This window comes from Hemibagrus wyckioides, linkage group LG07, assembly GCF_019097595.1.
Source record: "Hemibagrus wyckioides isolate EC202008001 linkage group LG07, SWU_Hwy_1.0, whole genome shotgun sequence".
Taxonomy (NCBI): Eukaryota; Metazoa; Chordata; class Actinopteri; order Siluriformes; family Bagridae; genus Hemibagrus; species Hemibagrus wyckioides.
The window spans coordinates 6,746,064-6,764,211 of record NC_080716.1 but is presented as its reverse complement, the minus strand read 5'-3'; the positions used below and the strand labels follow the sequence as shown (position 1 = coordinate 6,764,211).

The 18,148-nt window shown below is 42.3% G+C and overlaps 1 protein-coding gene, 2 non-coding genes and 2 pseudogenes across 4 annotated transcripts; 4 read left to right on the top strand and 1 right to left on the bottom strand.

Annotated features, from left to right (window-relative positions):
* The first annotated feature begins 410 nt into the window (after positions 1 to 410).
* On the top strand, positions 411 to 525 carry LOC131356986 (U5 spliceosomal RNA). Its single transcript, XR_009205188.1, has one exon. It is a non-coding gene; the product is annotated as a U5 spliceosomal RNA (small nuclear RNA).
* Positions 526 to 877: 352 nt separating this feature from the next.
* LOC131357018 (U2 spliceosomal RNA) lies at positions 878 to 1,047 on the top strand (annotated as a pseudogene).
* A 252-nt stretch (positions 1,048 to 1,299) lies between these two features.
* LOC131356988 (U5 spliceosomal RNA) lies at positions 1,300 to 1,415 on the top strand. Its single transcript, XR_009205190.1, has one exon. It is a non-coding gene; the product is annotated as a U5 spliceosomal RNA (small nuclear RNA).
* A 352-nt stretch (positions 1,416 to 1,767) lies between these two features.
* Positions 1,768 to 1,937, top strand: LOC131357016 (U2 spliceosomal RNA; annotated as a pseudogene).
* A 6,466-nt stretch (positions 1,938 to 8,403) lies between these two features.
* Positions 8,404 to 16,926, bottom strand: lg07h14orf119 (linkage group 07 C14orf119 homolog). 2 transcript variants are annotated; one of them, XM_058395492.1, is made up of 3 exons: positions 16,764 to 16,926; positions 8,915 to 9,334; positions 8,404 to 8,704 (listed from the first exon to the last, which is right to left on the bottom strand). In XM_058395492.1, the coding sequence occupies exons 2-3, from the start codon at positions 9,329 to 9,331 to the stop codon at positions 8,531 to 8,533; spliced, it is 591 nt and encodes a 196-aa protein (XP_058251475.1). In that variant the 5' UTR covers positions 9,332 to 9,334; positions 16,764 to 16,926; the 3' UTR covers positions 8,404 to 8,530. The 2 variants fall into 2 exon arrangements, with proteins under 2 accessions (XP_058251475.1, XP_058251476.1); XM_058395493.1 differs by lacking the exon at positions 16,764 to 16,926 and adding an exon at positions 9,603 to 13,704.
* Between the last annotated feature and the right edge of the window lie 1,222 nt (positions 16,927 to 18,148).

The window sequence follows — 18,148 nt, the reverse complement described above, 5'->3', positions numbered from 1 at the left end:
TAGGATTTGGATTGAAAAAAAAAATCTGTTCTGATCATGTTAATATCTGATACGTCCTCTATATTAAACATCTTTTTATAGCTGGGAGCCGGAAATGGGCCATGCTATGTCCGCTCTGCAGATCGGCATCTTATTGCAGTAGTTCCAGGCTTGGTGCACCGTTGTTTGATGTAAAATGAAGGAGAAAAATTTACTGACTTACTTACTTATCAAATTATGTCTGCATTCAACCCGCCCTGTTCCCTAGCCTATCTTCGCCTCTTTCTGCTCACCACTGTCAGTTGTTGCTCGTCAACCTTTCCCCACCCTTTTTCCACTCAACCAAAGCAAAGGGGCCGGCCTTACCCTCATCGAGCATGGCGTTTCTCCGACAAGGGTTTCCCGGTGCTGCTCAGCTTTTTTTTCTTTATAGCCTTGGTTTCTCTTCAGTCATGCTTAAATGTTTCGCCTTTTACTAAAAATTTCCATGGAGAGGAATATCAGTGAGTTTGATATATTTTTTGTGAGCTTTGCTCTGGCAAAGCTGAGTATGCTTCAATGTAAAATGGATAGTTTCCAGGAGTTGGGTCTTATTTGTTCATGTGACTTTATGCATGCCTGTATAGGTGTGGCCAGAGGCTGTCCATTAAGCAGAGGAGATAAAAGGTTATTGCTTCTTGGCCTTTTGGCTAATATCAAGTGTTCTCTGGTCTGGTTTTGGGCTTTGACTGGGTTTGAGAAGGAGAATAGATGGAATGGGGTTTGTGTAGGCTCGCTTCTCAGGCTTTATAGCTAGGATCTATTGTGTTCACTGGTCTGGCTTTTCGGCCTTGGTCTGGGATCATGTTACAATCCTTAGTCTGGCCTTGAGAAGGCGAAGGGTTACGTATGGATATGGGTAGGATTTGGATTGAAAAAAAAAAAAAAATCTGTTCTTATCAGTTTAATATCTGATATGTCCTCTATATTAAACATATTTCTGGAGCTGGGAGCCGGAAAAGGGCCTTGCTACGTCCCCTCTGCAGATCAGCCTGGAATTGCAGTAGTTCCAGACTTGGTGCACCGTTTTCTGATGTAAAATGAAGGAGAAAAATTTACTGACTTTCTGACTTACTTACTTATCAAATTATGTCTGCCTTCAACCCGCCCTGTTCCCTAGCCTATATTCACCTCTTTCTGCTCACCACTGTCAGTTGTTGCTCGTCAACCTTTCCTCACCCTTTTTCCACTCAACCAAAGCAAAGGGGCCGGCCTTACCCTCATCGAGCATTGTGTTTCTCCGACAAGGGTTTCCAGGTGCTGCTCGGCTTTTTTTCTTTATAGCCCTGGTTTCTCTTCAGTCATGCTTAAATGTTTCACCTTTTACTAAAAATTTCCATGGAGAGGAATATCAGTGAGTTTGATATATTTTTTGTGAGCTTTGCTCTGGCAAAGCTGAGTATGCTTCAATGTAAAATGGATAGTTTCCAGGAGTTGGGTCTTATTTGTTCATGTGACTTTATGCATGCCTGTATAGGTGTGGCCAGAGGCTGTCCATTAAGCAGAGGAGATAAAAGGTTATTGCTTCTTGGCCTTTTGGCTAATATCAAGTGTTCTCTGGTCTGGTTTTGGGCTTTGACTGGGTTTGAGAAGGAGAATAGATGGAATGGGGTTTGTGTAGGCTCGCTTCTCAGGCTTTATAGTTAGGATCTATTGTGTTCACTGGTCTGGCTTTTTGGCCTTGGTCTGGGATCACGTTACAATCCTTAGTCTGGCCTTGAGAAGGCGAAGGGTTACGTATGGATATGGGTAGGATTTGGATTGAAAAAAAAAAAAAAATCTGTTCTTATCAGTTTAATATCTGATATGTCCTCTATATTAAACATATTTCTGGAGCTGGGAGCCGGAAAAGGGCCTTGCTACGTCCCCTCTGCAGATCAGCCTGGAATTGCAGTAGTTCCAGGCTTGGTGCACCGTTTTCTGATGTAAAATGAAGGAGAAAAATTTACTGACTTTCTGACTTACTGACTTACTTACTTATCAAATTACGTCTGCATTCAACCCGCCCTGTTCCCTAGCCTATCTTCACCTCTTTCTGCTCACCACTGTCAGTTGTTGCTCGTCAACCTTTCCCCACCCTTTTTCCACTCAACCAAAGCAAAGGGGCCGGCCTTACCCTCATCGAGCATTGTGTTTCTCCGACAAGGGTTTCCCGGTGCTGCTCGGCTTTTTTTCTTTATAGCTCTGGTTTCTCTTCAGTAATGCATGAATCTTTCGCCTTTACTATTTCCAATTTCCGTGGCAATGAACTTCAATGGGCTATTGCTTTTCTGCTTTTTGGTTAGGATTAAGTCTATTATCTTAAACCCTGCATTGGGAGAGCGACACTCGGCCGGCCGGCCCCTGTGGTGCAGCTTCGACACTGTTAGTATCCAGCTTCAGTCGGATGCTTCTCTGGATGTCAAGAAACGCTTTGGATGGGATTGGGTCGTTCTGCATTTTCTGAGGGATTTTTGCAAAATCCAGCCGTCGAAGGTTTTATGCCTGCAGGATTTTTCTTCGGCCGGTTGTTTGGACATCACCTTCTTCGCCTTCTCGGACTGCACCTCCTTTTTTGACCAGTGCTCCCGACTGCCAGAGGGGGAGTCACTTCGTGGACTACGTCTTGTGCCCCTTTTTGCGATGGATGAGGTCCCGATCACCGTCCATCTCTACAACCCGTTCGTCAAGGATGAGGTTGTCAGGGCTTTCCTTGGGAGGTACTGCTCCTCCGTGTCAGCAGGGGAGAAGGTACGAGGATGATTCGGGATCTGGAATGGGAAGAGGAGCTTCCTTGCCAGGCTGAAGGTGGACCCGGGAGTTTTTTTCAGAGGGTTGGAAATTGGGGCCATCAGTTTGGGGGGTAGGGGATGGTAAGGGAGATGGAGTTGGGATTCTTTTTGGCTCCTTTGGGCAGAGGCGAGGTTTTTTTCGCCTCTTGGAGCCGCTCCTCTCCTCCAACAGGATACTGTTGGTGGGAGGGGATTTTAATGTAGATATAGAGGCAGAGAGGGGAGGGGAGCTGGCCCAGGTCATGGAGGGGGCAGGTCTGGTGGATGCTTTTAGGGTCGGCGAGCCGCTGGCCCCAGGCCATACCTGGAGGAACTCCAGGGGTGATGCTGCGTGGCTTGATTTCCTCTTTGTGGCGGAGACGGCTTGGGTGCAATCGTGCTTGTCGAGGCCCTTTTGGGGCTCCGATCACTGCATGGTGATTGGGTGCATTGAGGTCGAGGTGGGACAGAGAGGAAGGGGTCTATGGAGTTTAAATACGACTATATTGCAGGATCCCTCTTTCTGTACAGTGTTTCGCCACTTCTACGCCGGGTGGCAGCGTTTGCGAGGCCTGTACACCACCCAGATCGAGTGGTGGGAGGACCTCACGAGGAGGATCACCATCCTGTGCCGCTGGTGGGGACAGGAGATGGCGAGGAGGAGGAGGGAGAGGGCTGAGTTATGGTCCAGGGTTTTATACGAGGCCTGGCAAGACGGAGACCATGGGCGGCTCAGGGACGCTAGTGAACCCTTACGAGCCCACTACAAGGCTGAGGCCCGGAGTCACTTTGTCCAGGCTGGCAGGGAGTGCCCGACACGCTATTTTTTTAGTAGCTTGAGGAACCGCCAACGTAGGTCGTACATCGAGGGCCTGAAACAGGGCCCTCGTGTGGTTACCTCAACCAAAGAGATGCTAGAAGTGGCTAGATCTTTCTACTGGAGCGGATGGGTTTTGGTCCAGTCTTTGTTGCCATGGTCCGACTGTTGTATGCAGGGGCGGTCAGCCGTGTCATCGTGAACGGGCACTGCTCCGGGCTGATCGAGCAACGAGGAGGGGTGAGACAGAGTTGTCCGCTGTCGCCTTTGCTCTGTCTTGTACTTGGAGCCTTTGGCTGAGCGGCTGAGGAAGGAACCTGCATTCCAGGGGTTGCATGTCCCAGGTGCAGGAGGAACGAGGGCCAAGGTGTCAGTGTACGCTGACGACGCGACCTTGTCGAGGATTTTGCTGTGGTGTAACGGGTCCTGGGAGCCTTTTCTGAGGCTACCGGGGCTCGCATCAACCGTGCCAAGTCTGCGGTCCTCTGGCGTGGGCCAGAAGATCTGATGTCCTGGGGGGTTCCCCATGTGTCGGGATGGTCTCAAGATTTTGGGTGTTGTCTTCTGGAGAGTGGGTAGTGCCCAAAAGAACTGGGACATCGCCCTTGGCAGGTTACAGGCCAGGGCCAATAGCTGGCGCAAAAGGGACCTCTCCCTAACTGGAAGGGTAGTTGCGGCATGTTCCGACCTTCTCGCGGGCCTTAACCACCTGGCCCTTGTCTTCCCTGTCCCGTTTGTGATAGGAATGCTAATGCTAACATTAATGCTAACGCTAATGCTAATATTGATGCTAATGCTAACATTAATGCTAATGCTAACATTAATGCTAACGCTAAAGCTAATGCTAATGTTGATGGTAATGCTGATGTTAACATTGATGCTAATGTTACTGCAACATACATGTGACATTAAAACACTCAATCCAGTGAGGGGAATTGAGTGACGTGTGTCAAAATGACGTCACGTGACATCACGTGACACCCCCAGAAATTATGGGAAATCGCAAAATTAGGGCAATATACACGTGACATATCAAACCGTTCAGCACAATGAGGGGTAATGCGTCATGGACAAGTTTTGCCACGGCAAGCACCACTCACATTTTCTTCAGGAAATGTACTTGTCTAGTTAGTGGTGTTTGTTATGCAAAGCATCACTATTACTATTCCTCATACTTATTATTATTATTATTATTATTATTATTATTATTATTATAATTCTTCTTCTTCCGTACAAATTTTGTATGCTAACTAGTCCCGCACCGTTTGTCGTAGTCCCACGAATGAGGTGTTGACGCCACGGGAATTATGGGAAATTGCAAAATTACAGCTACATATACATGACATATTAAAACACTCAATGCAATGAGGGGAATTGAGTGACGTGTGTCAAACTGACATCACGTGACGTCAGTTGACACCCCCAGGAATTATGGGAAATCGCAAAATTAGGGCAATATACACGACATATCAAACCGTTCAGCACAATGAGGGGAAATGCATCATGGAGGAGTTTTGCCATGACATCACAAAAGTATTGGCACCCTATGTTAAATGCTCATGTTAAGGCTAATGATAAGGTTAATGCTCATGTTATCGCTAATGCTCATGGTAATGCTAAGGTTAATTCTGATGCTAATGTTGATGCTGATGCTAACGTTAACGCTAATGCTAACGCTAAACATAATGCTAGTGCTAATGCTAACATTAATGCTAACGACAAAGCTAATGCTAATGTTGTTGCTACTGCTAATGTTAATGCAAACGCTAATGCTAACATTAATGCTAATGTTCATGCTAATGCTAATGTTGATGCTAAAGGTAACGCTAACGCTAATGTTGATACTAATGCTAGCGCTGATGCTAATGCCGATGCTAACGATAATGCTAATGTTGATGCTAATGCTAACATTAATGCTAACGCTAATGTTGATGCTAATGCTAGCGCTAACGCTGATGCTAACGTTAATGCTAATGCTAACGATGATGCTAAAGACAATGCTAATGCTAACGATGATGCTAATGCTGATGCTAAAGACAATGCTAATGCTAACGCTATCGCTAATGCTATTGCTAACGTTCATGCTAATGTTACTGCAACATACACGTGACATATCAAACCACTCAGCACAATGAGGGGAAATGCGTCAGGGACGAGTTTTGCCACGGCAAGCACCACTCACATTTTCTTCAGGAAATGTACATGTCTAGTTAGTGGTGCTTGCTATGCAAAGCATCACTATTACTATTCCTCATACTTATTATTATTATTATTATTATTAGTGGTGCTTGCTATGCAAAGCATCACTATTATTATTCCTCATACTTATTAGTGGTGCTTGCTATGCAAAGCATCACTATTATTATTCCTCATACTTATTATTATTATTATTATTATTATTATTATTATTATAATAATTCTTCTTCTTCTTCCGTACAAATTTTGTCCACTAACTAGTCCCGCACCGTTTGTCATAGACCCACGAATGAGGTGTCAAATCGTGCGGCTTGTTCGGGAAAGATGTGCTATGACTTTTATAAGCGATTGGAATTCCGGTATTCCCGGTATGGAAGCTCAAAGTGGAATTTTGTCCCATAGACCTCCATTATAAATGGTGGAGAGTTCCAAAAGTTTTGACATCACAAAAGTATTGGCACCCTATGTTAAATGCTCACGTTAAGGCTAATGATAAGGTTAATGCTTATGCTATTGTTAATGCTCATGCTAATGCTAATGTTGATGCTAATGCTAGCGCTAACGCGAACATTAATGCCAATGCTAAAGGTAACGCTAATGCTAATGCTAGCGCTAATGCTAACATTAATGCTAATGTTGATGCTAATGCTAGCGCTAACGCGAACATTAATGCCAATGCTAAAGGTAACGCTAATGCTAATGTTGATGCTAATGCTAACATTAATGCTAACGTTGATGCTAATGTTGATGCCAATGCTAATGTCAATGCAAAAGCTAATGCTAACATTAATGCTAAAGCTAAGGTTAATGCTAATGCTAGCGCCAATGCTAATGCTAACATTAATGCTAACGTTGATGCTAATGCTAACATTAATGCTAACGCTTATGTTGATACTAATGCTAACGTTGATGCTAATGCTAACATTAATGCTAATGTTGATGCTAATGTTACTGCAACATACACATGTGATATATCAAACCGCTCAGCACAATGAGGGGAAGTGAGTGACGTGTGTCCGGTTGATGTCACATCACGTCACGTGACTCCCACCCACGGGAATTATGGGAAATTGCAAAATTACAGCTACATACACGTGACATATCAAAACACTCAATCCAATGAGGGGAATTGAGTGACGTGTGTCAAAATGACGTCACGTGACGTCAGATGACAACCCCAGGAATTATGGGAAATTGCAAAATTAGGGCAATATACACGTGACATATCAAACCGCTCAGCACAATGAGGGGAAATGCGTCAGGGACGAGTTTTGCCACGGCAAGCACCACTCACATTTTCTTCAGGAAATGTACATGTCTAGTATTATTATTACAATTCTTCTTTTACTTTGGTACCAAATTTTGTCCGCTAACTAGTCCCGCAATTTTTGTAGTAGACCCACGAATGAGGTGTCAAATCATGTGGCTTGTTTGGGAAAGATGTGCTATGACTTTTATAGGCGATCGGAATTACGGTATTCCCAGTATTCCCGATCGAATGCCGCAAAAAATTCCCATAGAAATGAATGGGCAGAATTTTGAATCCTCAATAAAACTCACAAAATTACTGCAACATAGTCATGTCACATATCACAACACTCAGGACGATGAGGGGAAGTGAGTGACATGTGTCCAGTTCACATCACGTCACATGACCCCCACCCCTGGGAATTATGGGTAATTGCAAAATTACTGCAACATACATATGTGACATATCAAACCACTCAGCACAATGAGGGGAAGTGCGTCATGCACGCGTTTTGCCACGGCAAGCACCACTCACATTTTCTTCAGGAAATGTACATGTCTAGTATTATTATTACAATTCTTTTTTTTCTCCTGTACAAAATTTTGTCCGCTAACTAGTCCCGCATTTTTTGCCTTAGACCCACGAATGAGGTGTCAAATTGTGCGGCTTGTTCGGGAAAGATGTGCTATGACTTTTTTAAGCGATCGGAATTCCGGTATTCCCGGAATAATTCTCATGCTATAGCTAGTGCTAACATTAATGCTAATGCTAACGATGACGCTCTTGCTAACATTAATGCTAATGCTAGCGCTATTGCTAACGCTAAGATTAATGCTAACGCTAATGCTAACATTAATGCTAGTGCTAATGTTGATGCTAATGCTAACATTAATGCTAATGCTAACGATAATGCTAATGTTACTGCAACATACACGTGATATATCAAACTGCTCAGCACAATGAGGGGTTTTGGCATGGCAAGCACCACTCACATTTTCTTCAGGAAATGTACATGTCTAGTTCATTTTATTATAAGTCATCTTCATAAGTAAACACAAGTTATTAGATATACAGATAAACTCATAAGTGACAACAGTTCTACAGTGTCATTCAATAAAAAAATGTAAAAAGAAAAAAAAATAATCAATTGACTTTATTACAGAAATGAATCTATAAACAAAAGGCTACCATACAGTTTATAAGGAGTGTGTTAAACATCATTCTAATTCAATGTAGACAGCTTGCTGGTCATACATTTGAGATGTAACACCATTAAGTTGCTGTTTTCATATATGAAACTTAACTGCTAATTACTGTAACACAAGGTCATTCTGGTTTCTCCTTTAAATGATTCCCCTGGCTGCTGATATTAATCTGACCAATATTAACTTACATTCCTTATTTCATTTGGAAGAGCAGGGTTGATTGTGCTGTTATTGATGATGGCATGAATGAAATGGGGAAAATATCCTATTTATTTATACAACAACAACAAAAAAATTAATTACTTCCTGCAGTACTAGCTAGACCTTTGTAGAACTGAGCAACAAAGATTGGATCCTTTTCTTCCAGGCTGGTCAAAAAGGCATTTCGTTCCTCTTCAGTCCATGTATCAAACCACTGCGTCCACAGCCTCAACTGACACTCAAAAATGTTGGGAGGGCAGTCCTTCACCTTAAGCACAGTGAGAGAAACAGAATTTCAAATGTGCAGTTGAAATTATCAGTGTCAAGGCATAGGAAAAATAGGAAAAACATATGCATTACATTTAAATATTATACATCAATGCACAAAATCTTAATCAAATATAAATATGTCTATTTGCAACAAGTCAATAAAATGTACTGTAAAGAAAGCACAGTGTGATAAATTAAATAAATTCACCTGAAGTTTATTAAGGTGCTCCAATAAGCTGCAAATCTTTCTTGGTACTGCCTTTGAAATCAGGTCTTGAAGAAAACATTCTCTTTGAGTGGGACCCCAGCCAAGAAACCAGCTAAGCACACAGTGCTGCTCCTGGAGAGTGACATATGACAGAGGCACTGGACCATCACTCTGATTGAGGGAAGAGTTTTGCAAGTGCTCTCCTATTCTTGGGCAAACAATTTCTTGTGATGCAGTAGGGCAGGATGTAATTGATGACTGGAGGAGCTGAGGCCAACCTTGGCCCTCAGATAAAGCTACTTTTGTAGCTGGATTCTGGTTTGATTCAAGGCATGCATGATTATTCGTTGGATGATTCTTCAGGGAAGGTGATTGTGGAAGGCTCTCTTCTTGGAAGGCATGATGAAACCAGGCCATTTTCTAAGATAAAGAAAAGTATACAATATAAAAACAGATTTATCAAGTTTTCTCTCAACTAGCATGGCATGTGAATGGCAGGTAAAAGAAATTTTACAATCAAGATGAGTGAGGTGAGGTTGGCTGCCGTCACGACTGCTCCGACCCCTCTTTCTTTGTTTTTGTCTTTTAAGTTAAACTACAGTACTTTTAAACCGGCAATTTCTTCCATATGGAGTGCATTGAGTACGACAGAGATACTCTTATTTCTATTGGTATACAATGTACTCACAATTCGACGTTTTTGACCCCGGATCCAAGCTGGCCGAGTGAGATCCTGAGGGAGAACAAAGGACGCGACCCGAAGCGCAGCCCCGGGGGAAACGAGCCAGCGTCAAGAACAGGCTGAGAGCCCGTGCACACCGCACACCTCTGCCTAGCATCCTGCTCGCCAACGTCCAGTCGCTGGAGAACAAGCTCGATGACCTCAGGGCCAGGGTAAAGTTCCAGAGAGACATTCGGGACTGCAATCTCCTCTGCTTCACTGAGACATGGCTGAACCCAGCGGTACCGGACCACGCCATCCAGCCAGCTGAGTTCTTCTCGGTTCACCGCATGGACAGAACATTGGAATTGAGGAAGTCAAGGGGAGGCGGCGTGTGTTTAATGGTGAACAGTAGCTGGTGCAACAGCGCTCACCCAACCTGGAACTATTGACCATCAAAATGTCGTCCTTTTTATCTTCCTCGGGAGTTTACATCGGTCATAGTCAGCGCCGTTTATATTCCACCTCAGGCAGACACGGACACTGCTTTATGCGAGCTGCATGAAGCACTCACACAACACCAGACTCAACACCAGGACGCTGTGCTTATTGTGGCGGGGGACTTTAACAGTGCCAACCTTAAACGCACAGCGCCAAACTTTTATCAGCACATCAGCTGCCCCACCAGGGGTGAAAGGACACTGGACCACTGCTACACTACAGTTAAAGATGGCTACAAGGCACAATCTCGCCCACTGTTTGGGACGTCTGACCACACCGCCATCTTCCTCATGCCAAAATATAAACAAAGGCTCAAGCAGGAAGTTCCGGCTCAGAGGGAGGTCTCATGCTGGACGGACCAATTGGTGGCCGCTCTACAGGACGCTCTGGATGACGCAGACTGGGACATGTTCTGGCGCAGCTCTGATGACATCAATGTGTTTACGGAAGTGGTTGTGGGATTCATCGGGAAACTAGCAGATGACACTCTGCAGAAAACCACCATAAGAACGTTTCCCAATCAGAAGCCGTGGGTGGATAAGACCATCCGCGACGCTCAGATCTCGCCCCGCTGCCTATAAGGCGGGACTTGCGTCGGGTGACATGACCTCTTTCAAGGCTGTGTCATACAACGTGCGGAAAGTGGTGAAGGAGGCGAAGCAGCGCTACGGGAGAAAACTAGAGTCAAAACTCCAACAGAGTGACTCTAGGAGCCTGTGGCAGGGATTAAGGACAATTATGGACTATAAAGCACCAACATCCGGTATGATGAATGCGGAAGTGACCCTGGCAGACGAGCTGAACACCTTCTACGCTCGCTTCGAGGCTGCAGCTAACGAAGCTAATGATACAGCTAATGCTAATGGTTGTAGACAGGAAGAGAATGCCAACACCAATGCGTTCATCATCTCTGAGCATGACGTGAGGAGAGCCTTCAGGAGAGTGAACACCAGGAAAGCAGCAGGACCAGACGGAATCTCAGGTCGAATCCTCAGAGCCTGCGCTGACCAGCTAGCACCTGTGTTCACAGACATATTCAACCTCTCCTTAACCCAGTCAGCAATCCCCACGTGCTTCAAAGAGTCCATCATTGTTCGTGTCCCGAAGAAACCCCATCCTGCTTCCCTCAACTATCGCCCTGTAGCCTTGACCTCAGTAGTGATGAAGTGCTTTGAACGGCTGGTCAGAGACTTCATCATCACTTCACTTCCAGACACACTGGATCCATTACAGTTCGCCTACCGCCCGAACCGCTCAACCGACGATGCCATTTCCCACCTCCGTCACACATCACTCACTCACCTGGACACTAGAAAGGGGAATTATGTTAGAATGCTGTTTGTTGACTACAGTTCAGCGTTTAACACTATAATCCCCTCCACACTCACCACCAAGCTGGAGCACCTGGGACTCAGCCCATGTCTTTGTCAGTGGATCTCCAATTTCCTAACTGGCAGACCACAGGCAGTAAGGATGGGCAGACATGTCTCAGCCTCACTCACCCTCAGCACTAGAGCCCCTCAGGGTTGTGTTCTGAGCCCCCTGCTGTACTCTTTGTACACGTATGACTGCATGGCCACTACCAACTCCACCAACATTATCAAGTTTGCTGACGACACCATTGTTGTCAGATTGATCTCCGACAACAATGAGACAGCCTACCTGGAGGAGATTAAGACTCTGGAGGACTGGTGCCGGCAGAACAATGTCCACCTTAACATCAGCAAGACTAAGGAGCTGATAGTGGACTTCAGCAGAAAGCAGGAGAGGAACTACCAGACCCCTGTGATCAACAGCAGCCCAGTGGAGAGAGTGGACAGCTTCAGATACCTCAGTGTTCACATCACGCAGGATCTGTCATGGTCCTGTCACATGAACACCGTGGTGAAGAAGGCCTGACAGCGTCTCTTACACCTCAGACGCTTGAGAGACTTTAGACTGCCTGCTAAGGTGCTAAGGAACTTTTATTCCTGCATAGAGAGCATCCTGACGGGAAACATCACCACCTGGTTCGGGAACAGCACCATGCAGGACAGACGAGCTCTTCAGAGGGTGGTGCGATCAGCTGAGCGCATCATCCGTACCGAGCTCCCTGACCTGCACTCAATCTACAACAAGCGGTGCTGGACCAAGGCCAGGAAGATTGTGAAGGACCTCAGCCATCCCAACAATGGACTTTTCTCTCTGCTGAGGTCTGGGAAGTGCTTCCGCTCCCTGAAGGCCAACACTGAGAGACTGAGAAGATTCTTCCCGCAGGCTATACGGTCTCTCAACCAGAACCTCACATAGGACTCATCTGATTAGATCTACTATGTTCCTATACTCGTGTTGGAACGCCAACCAACCACACCAGATATTGCACATTACAGGACTGTGGCACACAATAAACACACAATGTACATCTGCACATTTGCACATTCCAAGACTGTGCACACAATACAACACATGTTGCACAGTCTGCTCCTGTTTACATACAAAGAGGACTTTTGCACATCTGCACTTTAAAGATGGACAATACCACTGCTCTCATCACCTCATTCCACTTCGTGACCACCCAGTACTGCTGCTGTCTGCATCTGGTCACTATTGCACACTACACACTCCACTCTATATAATTTTTGCAATAATTTTGTACTGCTGCTGTCTGCACCTTGGACACTACTGCACTACACTCTATTCACTTTACACTTTATATAACTGTATATAAATGTATAATTTTTACATAACTTTGCATCACAGCTGTTGTATTTTATATTTCCTGTATGTACATTTTACACTTTTACACATGCATATTCTTATTTTATATACATATTATATATACATACCCTACTTTATTTATATTTATTATATTTTACTCTGTTTTTTATTCTATTATATTTTTTTGCTACTGTGAACTTGTTTTTATATTTTTATATTTCATATTTTAGTACAAGTTGTATTCTTATTTTTTATATTTCGTATTGTTGTATTTTATTTTTATATTTTTTTATCTTGTCTTTGTTCTGTCCTTATTCCTTTTCCTAGGGTCATAACAGTCGTGTAAGCATTTCACTGCATATCATACTGTGTACGATTTTGTATGTGACTAATAAAATTTGAATTTGAATTTAAAAAGGTTATATTTAATAAAGTAAAATGACAAGAGAAATCCATTGGACATGCTAACTGAAACTGTATTTGATACTTTGTTGGAAAAGCCTTTGTTTGCAATGACTGCTTCAGGATGCTTTCAATATGAACAGACTATTTTTCTTTGTGCTCAGGTGGGATTTTGGTCCATTCTTCTAAACACGGACTGTATTTAAACCTTGAACATTCCAAGGGGCCCTCTTGTGAATCTTGATCTTCAGTTCCTTCCACAAATGCTCTATTGGGTCTCCTTTGTAATACGTTTTGGATCACTGTCCTGCTGGAAAGTCCACCATGTCTCATCCTCATCATCCTGGTGGATGGCAACAGCTTCATCTGAGAAGCTAAGAACTTCCTAGTACATAGTTCATCTTCCATTCAATTATATGGATTCTGCTATAATCATGAGAAGAGAAACAGCCCCATACTAGAGCTGGGCGATTAATCGTTATTATCGAGTAATTCAAATTTATGGATTATGTCGATGTTGAAAAAACGAAAATTGATTTTCCAATTTTACTTTGGTTTGGCAGAGCGAGCTTCCGTAGTTCTGCGACGCAAAGAGCTTGTTTCTAAGAGAGACGCGGTTTCTTCAGTCAGATTGAAGAACGCGCTGAAAGACGGGGAGGAGCCGAAAGTCTGCCGCCCTTTTCAATTTAAAGGGGACTGAAGCGACCACAAATTTGTGTAGAGTTTACGTAGAATCGCAGAATTCTTAGGGTGGCTGAATAGAAATCTTAAAAATGGCCTAGCGACGAAAACGGTGGCAGACTTCGGCTCCTCCCTGTCTTTCAGCGTGTTCTTCAACCCGACTGAAGAAACCGCGGCGTCGCAGAGTGAGGATCAGAGGACAAGTGTGTGTGTGTGTGTGTGTGAGATCAGGAAGTTTACCATCCTAACCTGTGAGTCAAACGTTATTTTATTTCATTTATTTATATTTTTTACTATTATACCCTCATTGGGGGCTGAGCCCCCTTAAATGAGAATCCTAGACTCGCCCCTGATTGTGCCCATATACACAGATGTAAAATGCTGTCTGGCACCTGTTTGATTTTATTTAGCGTGTTAGTTGCATGTTGGTTTTATTTAGCGTGTTAGTTGCGTGTTGGTTTTATTTAGCGTGTTAGCTGCGTGTTGAACTGATTTACAAAACCTTTTTTCTTCAGGGATTTTTTTTCAGGTGACAGTTATTTATTTTATAAAAAGTTATTTAAGTTAAGTCTGCAGTTTGCACTTTACAAATCCCTCATATTTTGTTATATTACTTTATTTTACTAGAATAATTAGAATTTGCAAAGACTGGTGAAAGTTTGCATTTTATAAATCCCCAAAAAAGGTTTTTGTGTTATTATTGTGTTTTTAAAAAAAGTTCTATTTACACAGGTAAGGACCAATGTTAATTTCTTAAGTTAATACCAATGTCTGTGTAAAATTTCATGCTGTATTAGAACTGTTTTTTTATTTAAAAAAATGACACGTTGAATACTTCTTTTCCCCAGTGTAGATATAAAAACAAACAAACAAAAAAAAATAGAACAAAGTAAAGAGGTAATGAAACGCTGCATGAAGTGAAAAAACGGAAGACGGAGGAATGAGGAAATGAGAGCTCAAATATAGAAAGGGAGGAGCTTGACAATTTATGTCACCAGTACAGCTTCCAAGGCATGCTCAGTTCTTTGTGCGTATTCATTATTAATTTAGTGATGAATAAGAATTCTGCGATTCTCCATAAACTCTACACAAATTTGTGATTGCATCAGGCCCCTTTAAATTTCATATGAAAACGGCGGCAGACATTGGCTCTTTGCGTCGCAGAACTACGGAAGCTCGCTCTGCCAAACCAAAGTAAAATCGGAAAATCGATTTTCATTTTTTCAACATCGACATAAACCATAAAGTCAAATTAATCGATAATAACGATTAATCGCCCAGCTCTAGTCTGATCTTGTTCTGTAATAAAAGGTTAAACTTTAGATATATTTTTATATTTCAATACATGGTTAAGCTGATGGGATATGCCTAACTTATGAATATTTCATAAGATTAAATCACATATAGGATAATTTAAGTTCTTACCAGTTGTGAAGTCCATGGTTGGACTTTTGAAGGAGAGCTTAAAAGTTGATGGATTTCCGAATAAGTGAAACCTTGTGGTAAACACCTGAATGTCAAACTTTTCTAAGTATTAGCTTTTATTGTGTGTTTCCCCCCAAAAAAACACCAAAAAAGTATTGCTTGGGGGCATCATTGGATAATTGTTCACTGTTAAATTTATTGCTCTGATGCGGTATGTCTGTGTGGAGATGTACTGTTTTTCCATTTCCGTTTGTAGGCCTCTGGTGAAAAGCTTTAATTCAAGAGTTGGGGGTGTGTGCGCAAAGTTTGGTGATTATATGACCAATATACAAAAATTATTAAACACTCATTAGTCATTAAGCTTTGATATTTTTGATAATTACATTTCATTAATACTTGACCTTTGACCTGAGCTGTCAAAACCAATTAAAGTAACGACTTTCACCAGGTATTTCTCTCTATCAATTAAAACATTTATGAACATCTGCATTTTTACAGAAAAACAATACAGAATAATTATGCACTGGCGTTATTGTACTGCCATTATAATAAACAAATAGATATGTTCTTTTGTTTGTAGAGTGTCACTACCCTTTGGGGTAGAAAGCAAAAATGGCAGAGAAGGTGCTAGAAACCTCCTGCCATAAGACAAACCCTGACTGAGAACTGAAAACACAAGTATTCTGCCATGCCAGGTTACATTCCACTTTTTTTCTGACAACTAAACATTAGCTCCACGTTGGTGCTGGTGAAAGGTCTATGTCTTAATGGAAGTCACTTTGTACAGAGGGATACGGTCATGCTGGAGTAGGCTTTGGTTAAACCCCTTGGTTTCAATAATGTACAGCACAGAAAGACTATTTATCTGCATAGATCACTTAAACGACAATTGATGAATCAGGTTAACTGATTGCAGACCTAAGATTCTGAATGAACTGTAAATGTGTTTCTCTATGATAGCTGTAATGCAATCCTAAATCACACACATGCAGTGAGCAAGATATTCACAGTAAAATATTTCAGTATTATGAATTCAACTGTCTTTTATTTTCATTGTTAAGAAGGATTTTATTTATTCAAATCTGTCACTTTTTTGCTTCCATATTTTCATGAGTAAATTACTTGTTTATGTGCTTACTAATTGCTTGACCAAGTTAAAGACTAAGACATTAATATTTACTACACATTCAGTTAAATAACTGAACTGATAGGAATAATTAATCAGATGGATTTAGAACACACCAGAGATGACTCCCAAACAGTAGGAAATGAACACGGACCTAGCAACACTGCTAACCCTGTTACAGAAAGATACATGGTCCAATCTTATCACAATATGTGCTATTACAGTTCCTCAAATAAAAGTGAATTAAAATGAAATAAAATCGTGTTTTTCCCTCAGCTAATCGTCATGGCACATTTTATTTACATGTTACATGTTAAATGCAGAGCTTGTAAAAAATAAAATGAAATGAAACTTACACGCAAATGCTGCAGAACAGAAAAAAACCCAATTCCCTTCTGTTTCTCTGTCAGAGAGCTAATCTCTCTGTAACCCTCATAATCTCTTTAAAAAATACAAAATATTTAATAATGTCTGGCCCGGAACATAGCCGTGATGAACTTCTTCTTCTGCTCTAATTGGCGGCTGGCAAACCAACTTAAAGGTGCATTTCCGCCACCTACTGGACTGGAGTAACGTGTGGACAGAAGCTTAACAGACCAAAAAAAAAACAAAGAAAGACTAAATTCTGTCTATTGACTCAGTGTCTCTCGGATATTTTATTAGAAAACTGAGCACCGTCTCAGATGTTTTCCAAAAAAAGTTCTCTAGTGTCTTGTTTTCCTATTTAGAAAAAGACTTTATTTGTCACATACACATTACAGCACAGCAAAATTCTTTCTTCACATATCCCATACTTGGAGGTTGGGGGGCAGAGCTGAAGATCAGCCATGATACAGCAGCCCTGGAGCAGAAAGAGTCAAGAGCCTTGCTCAAAGGCCCAACACTTGCAAACTGACAGGGCTGGGACCCCTGATCTGCCGGTCAACCACCCAGAGCCTTAACCACTTCAGCCACCACCACCACCCTCTAACTCTGTCCTTTGTCCTTCATACATTTTGCAATGTGTTTAATGATTTCATTTGCATCACAGCAGCTGCACAGTCCAATGGGGTGTTCTCCTATTCTATGCATTGCTAGAGTTAGTCCAGCATGGCCTATCATAAGACATCTAATTATCATCTCTCTTTGAGTTCCTGCCCTGCTTAATACTCATGTCTACATGTTTTTGAATGCTGTATAGATGTCACCCTGTGTCAACTATAGTCAAAGTCTGCTCTTATAAGAGCCTGATAAGAGCGGTGCCCTACTGATAGACACCATAATACGTCATTAATCTTTTTACATTTGTTTTTACCATTACCTATATGTTGACACCAGGTCAACTTCTCATCAATGAGAAATTCTAGGAATCTCACAACCTTATCCTGTTCAAGATCTTGTCCATACAATTTTAGTGGTACTGTTTTATAGCTTTTAGAAAAGCATATACAGTAACTTGTGATTTTGAACTATGGAGTTTACATCCCCATTGTTCTACATTTCCTATTGCATTTTGAATTTTCGTTCTTAAATATTCTAGATTTTACCCCTAATCCAGAGTGCCCTGGCATCCTCATTAAGTGACTTACCGATATTTCCTCCAACCCAATACAAAATGTCATTTATCATAATATTAATTATTGGTCTACACACACTGCCTTGTGGGCTATCTTCTTCGTACACTACCAGTCAAAAGTTTGGACACACCTTTTAATTCAATGTTTTTTGTTTAGTGACTTATTTTCTACATTCTAGAACAATA

Bases quoted from the DNA above. Each gene is read 5' to 3' on its own strand.
- lg07h14orf119 (XM_058395492.1), bottom strand. From the start codon at position 9,331: ATGGCCTGGTTTCATCATGCCTTCCAAGAAGAGAGCCTTCCACAATCA. The intron at 8,705-8,914 runs GTGAATTTATTT...ACTGTGCTTAAG, and splicing joins AGCACCTTAATAAACTTCAG to GTGAAGGACTGCCCTCCCAA.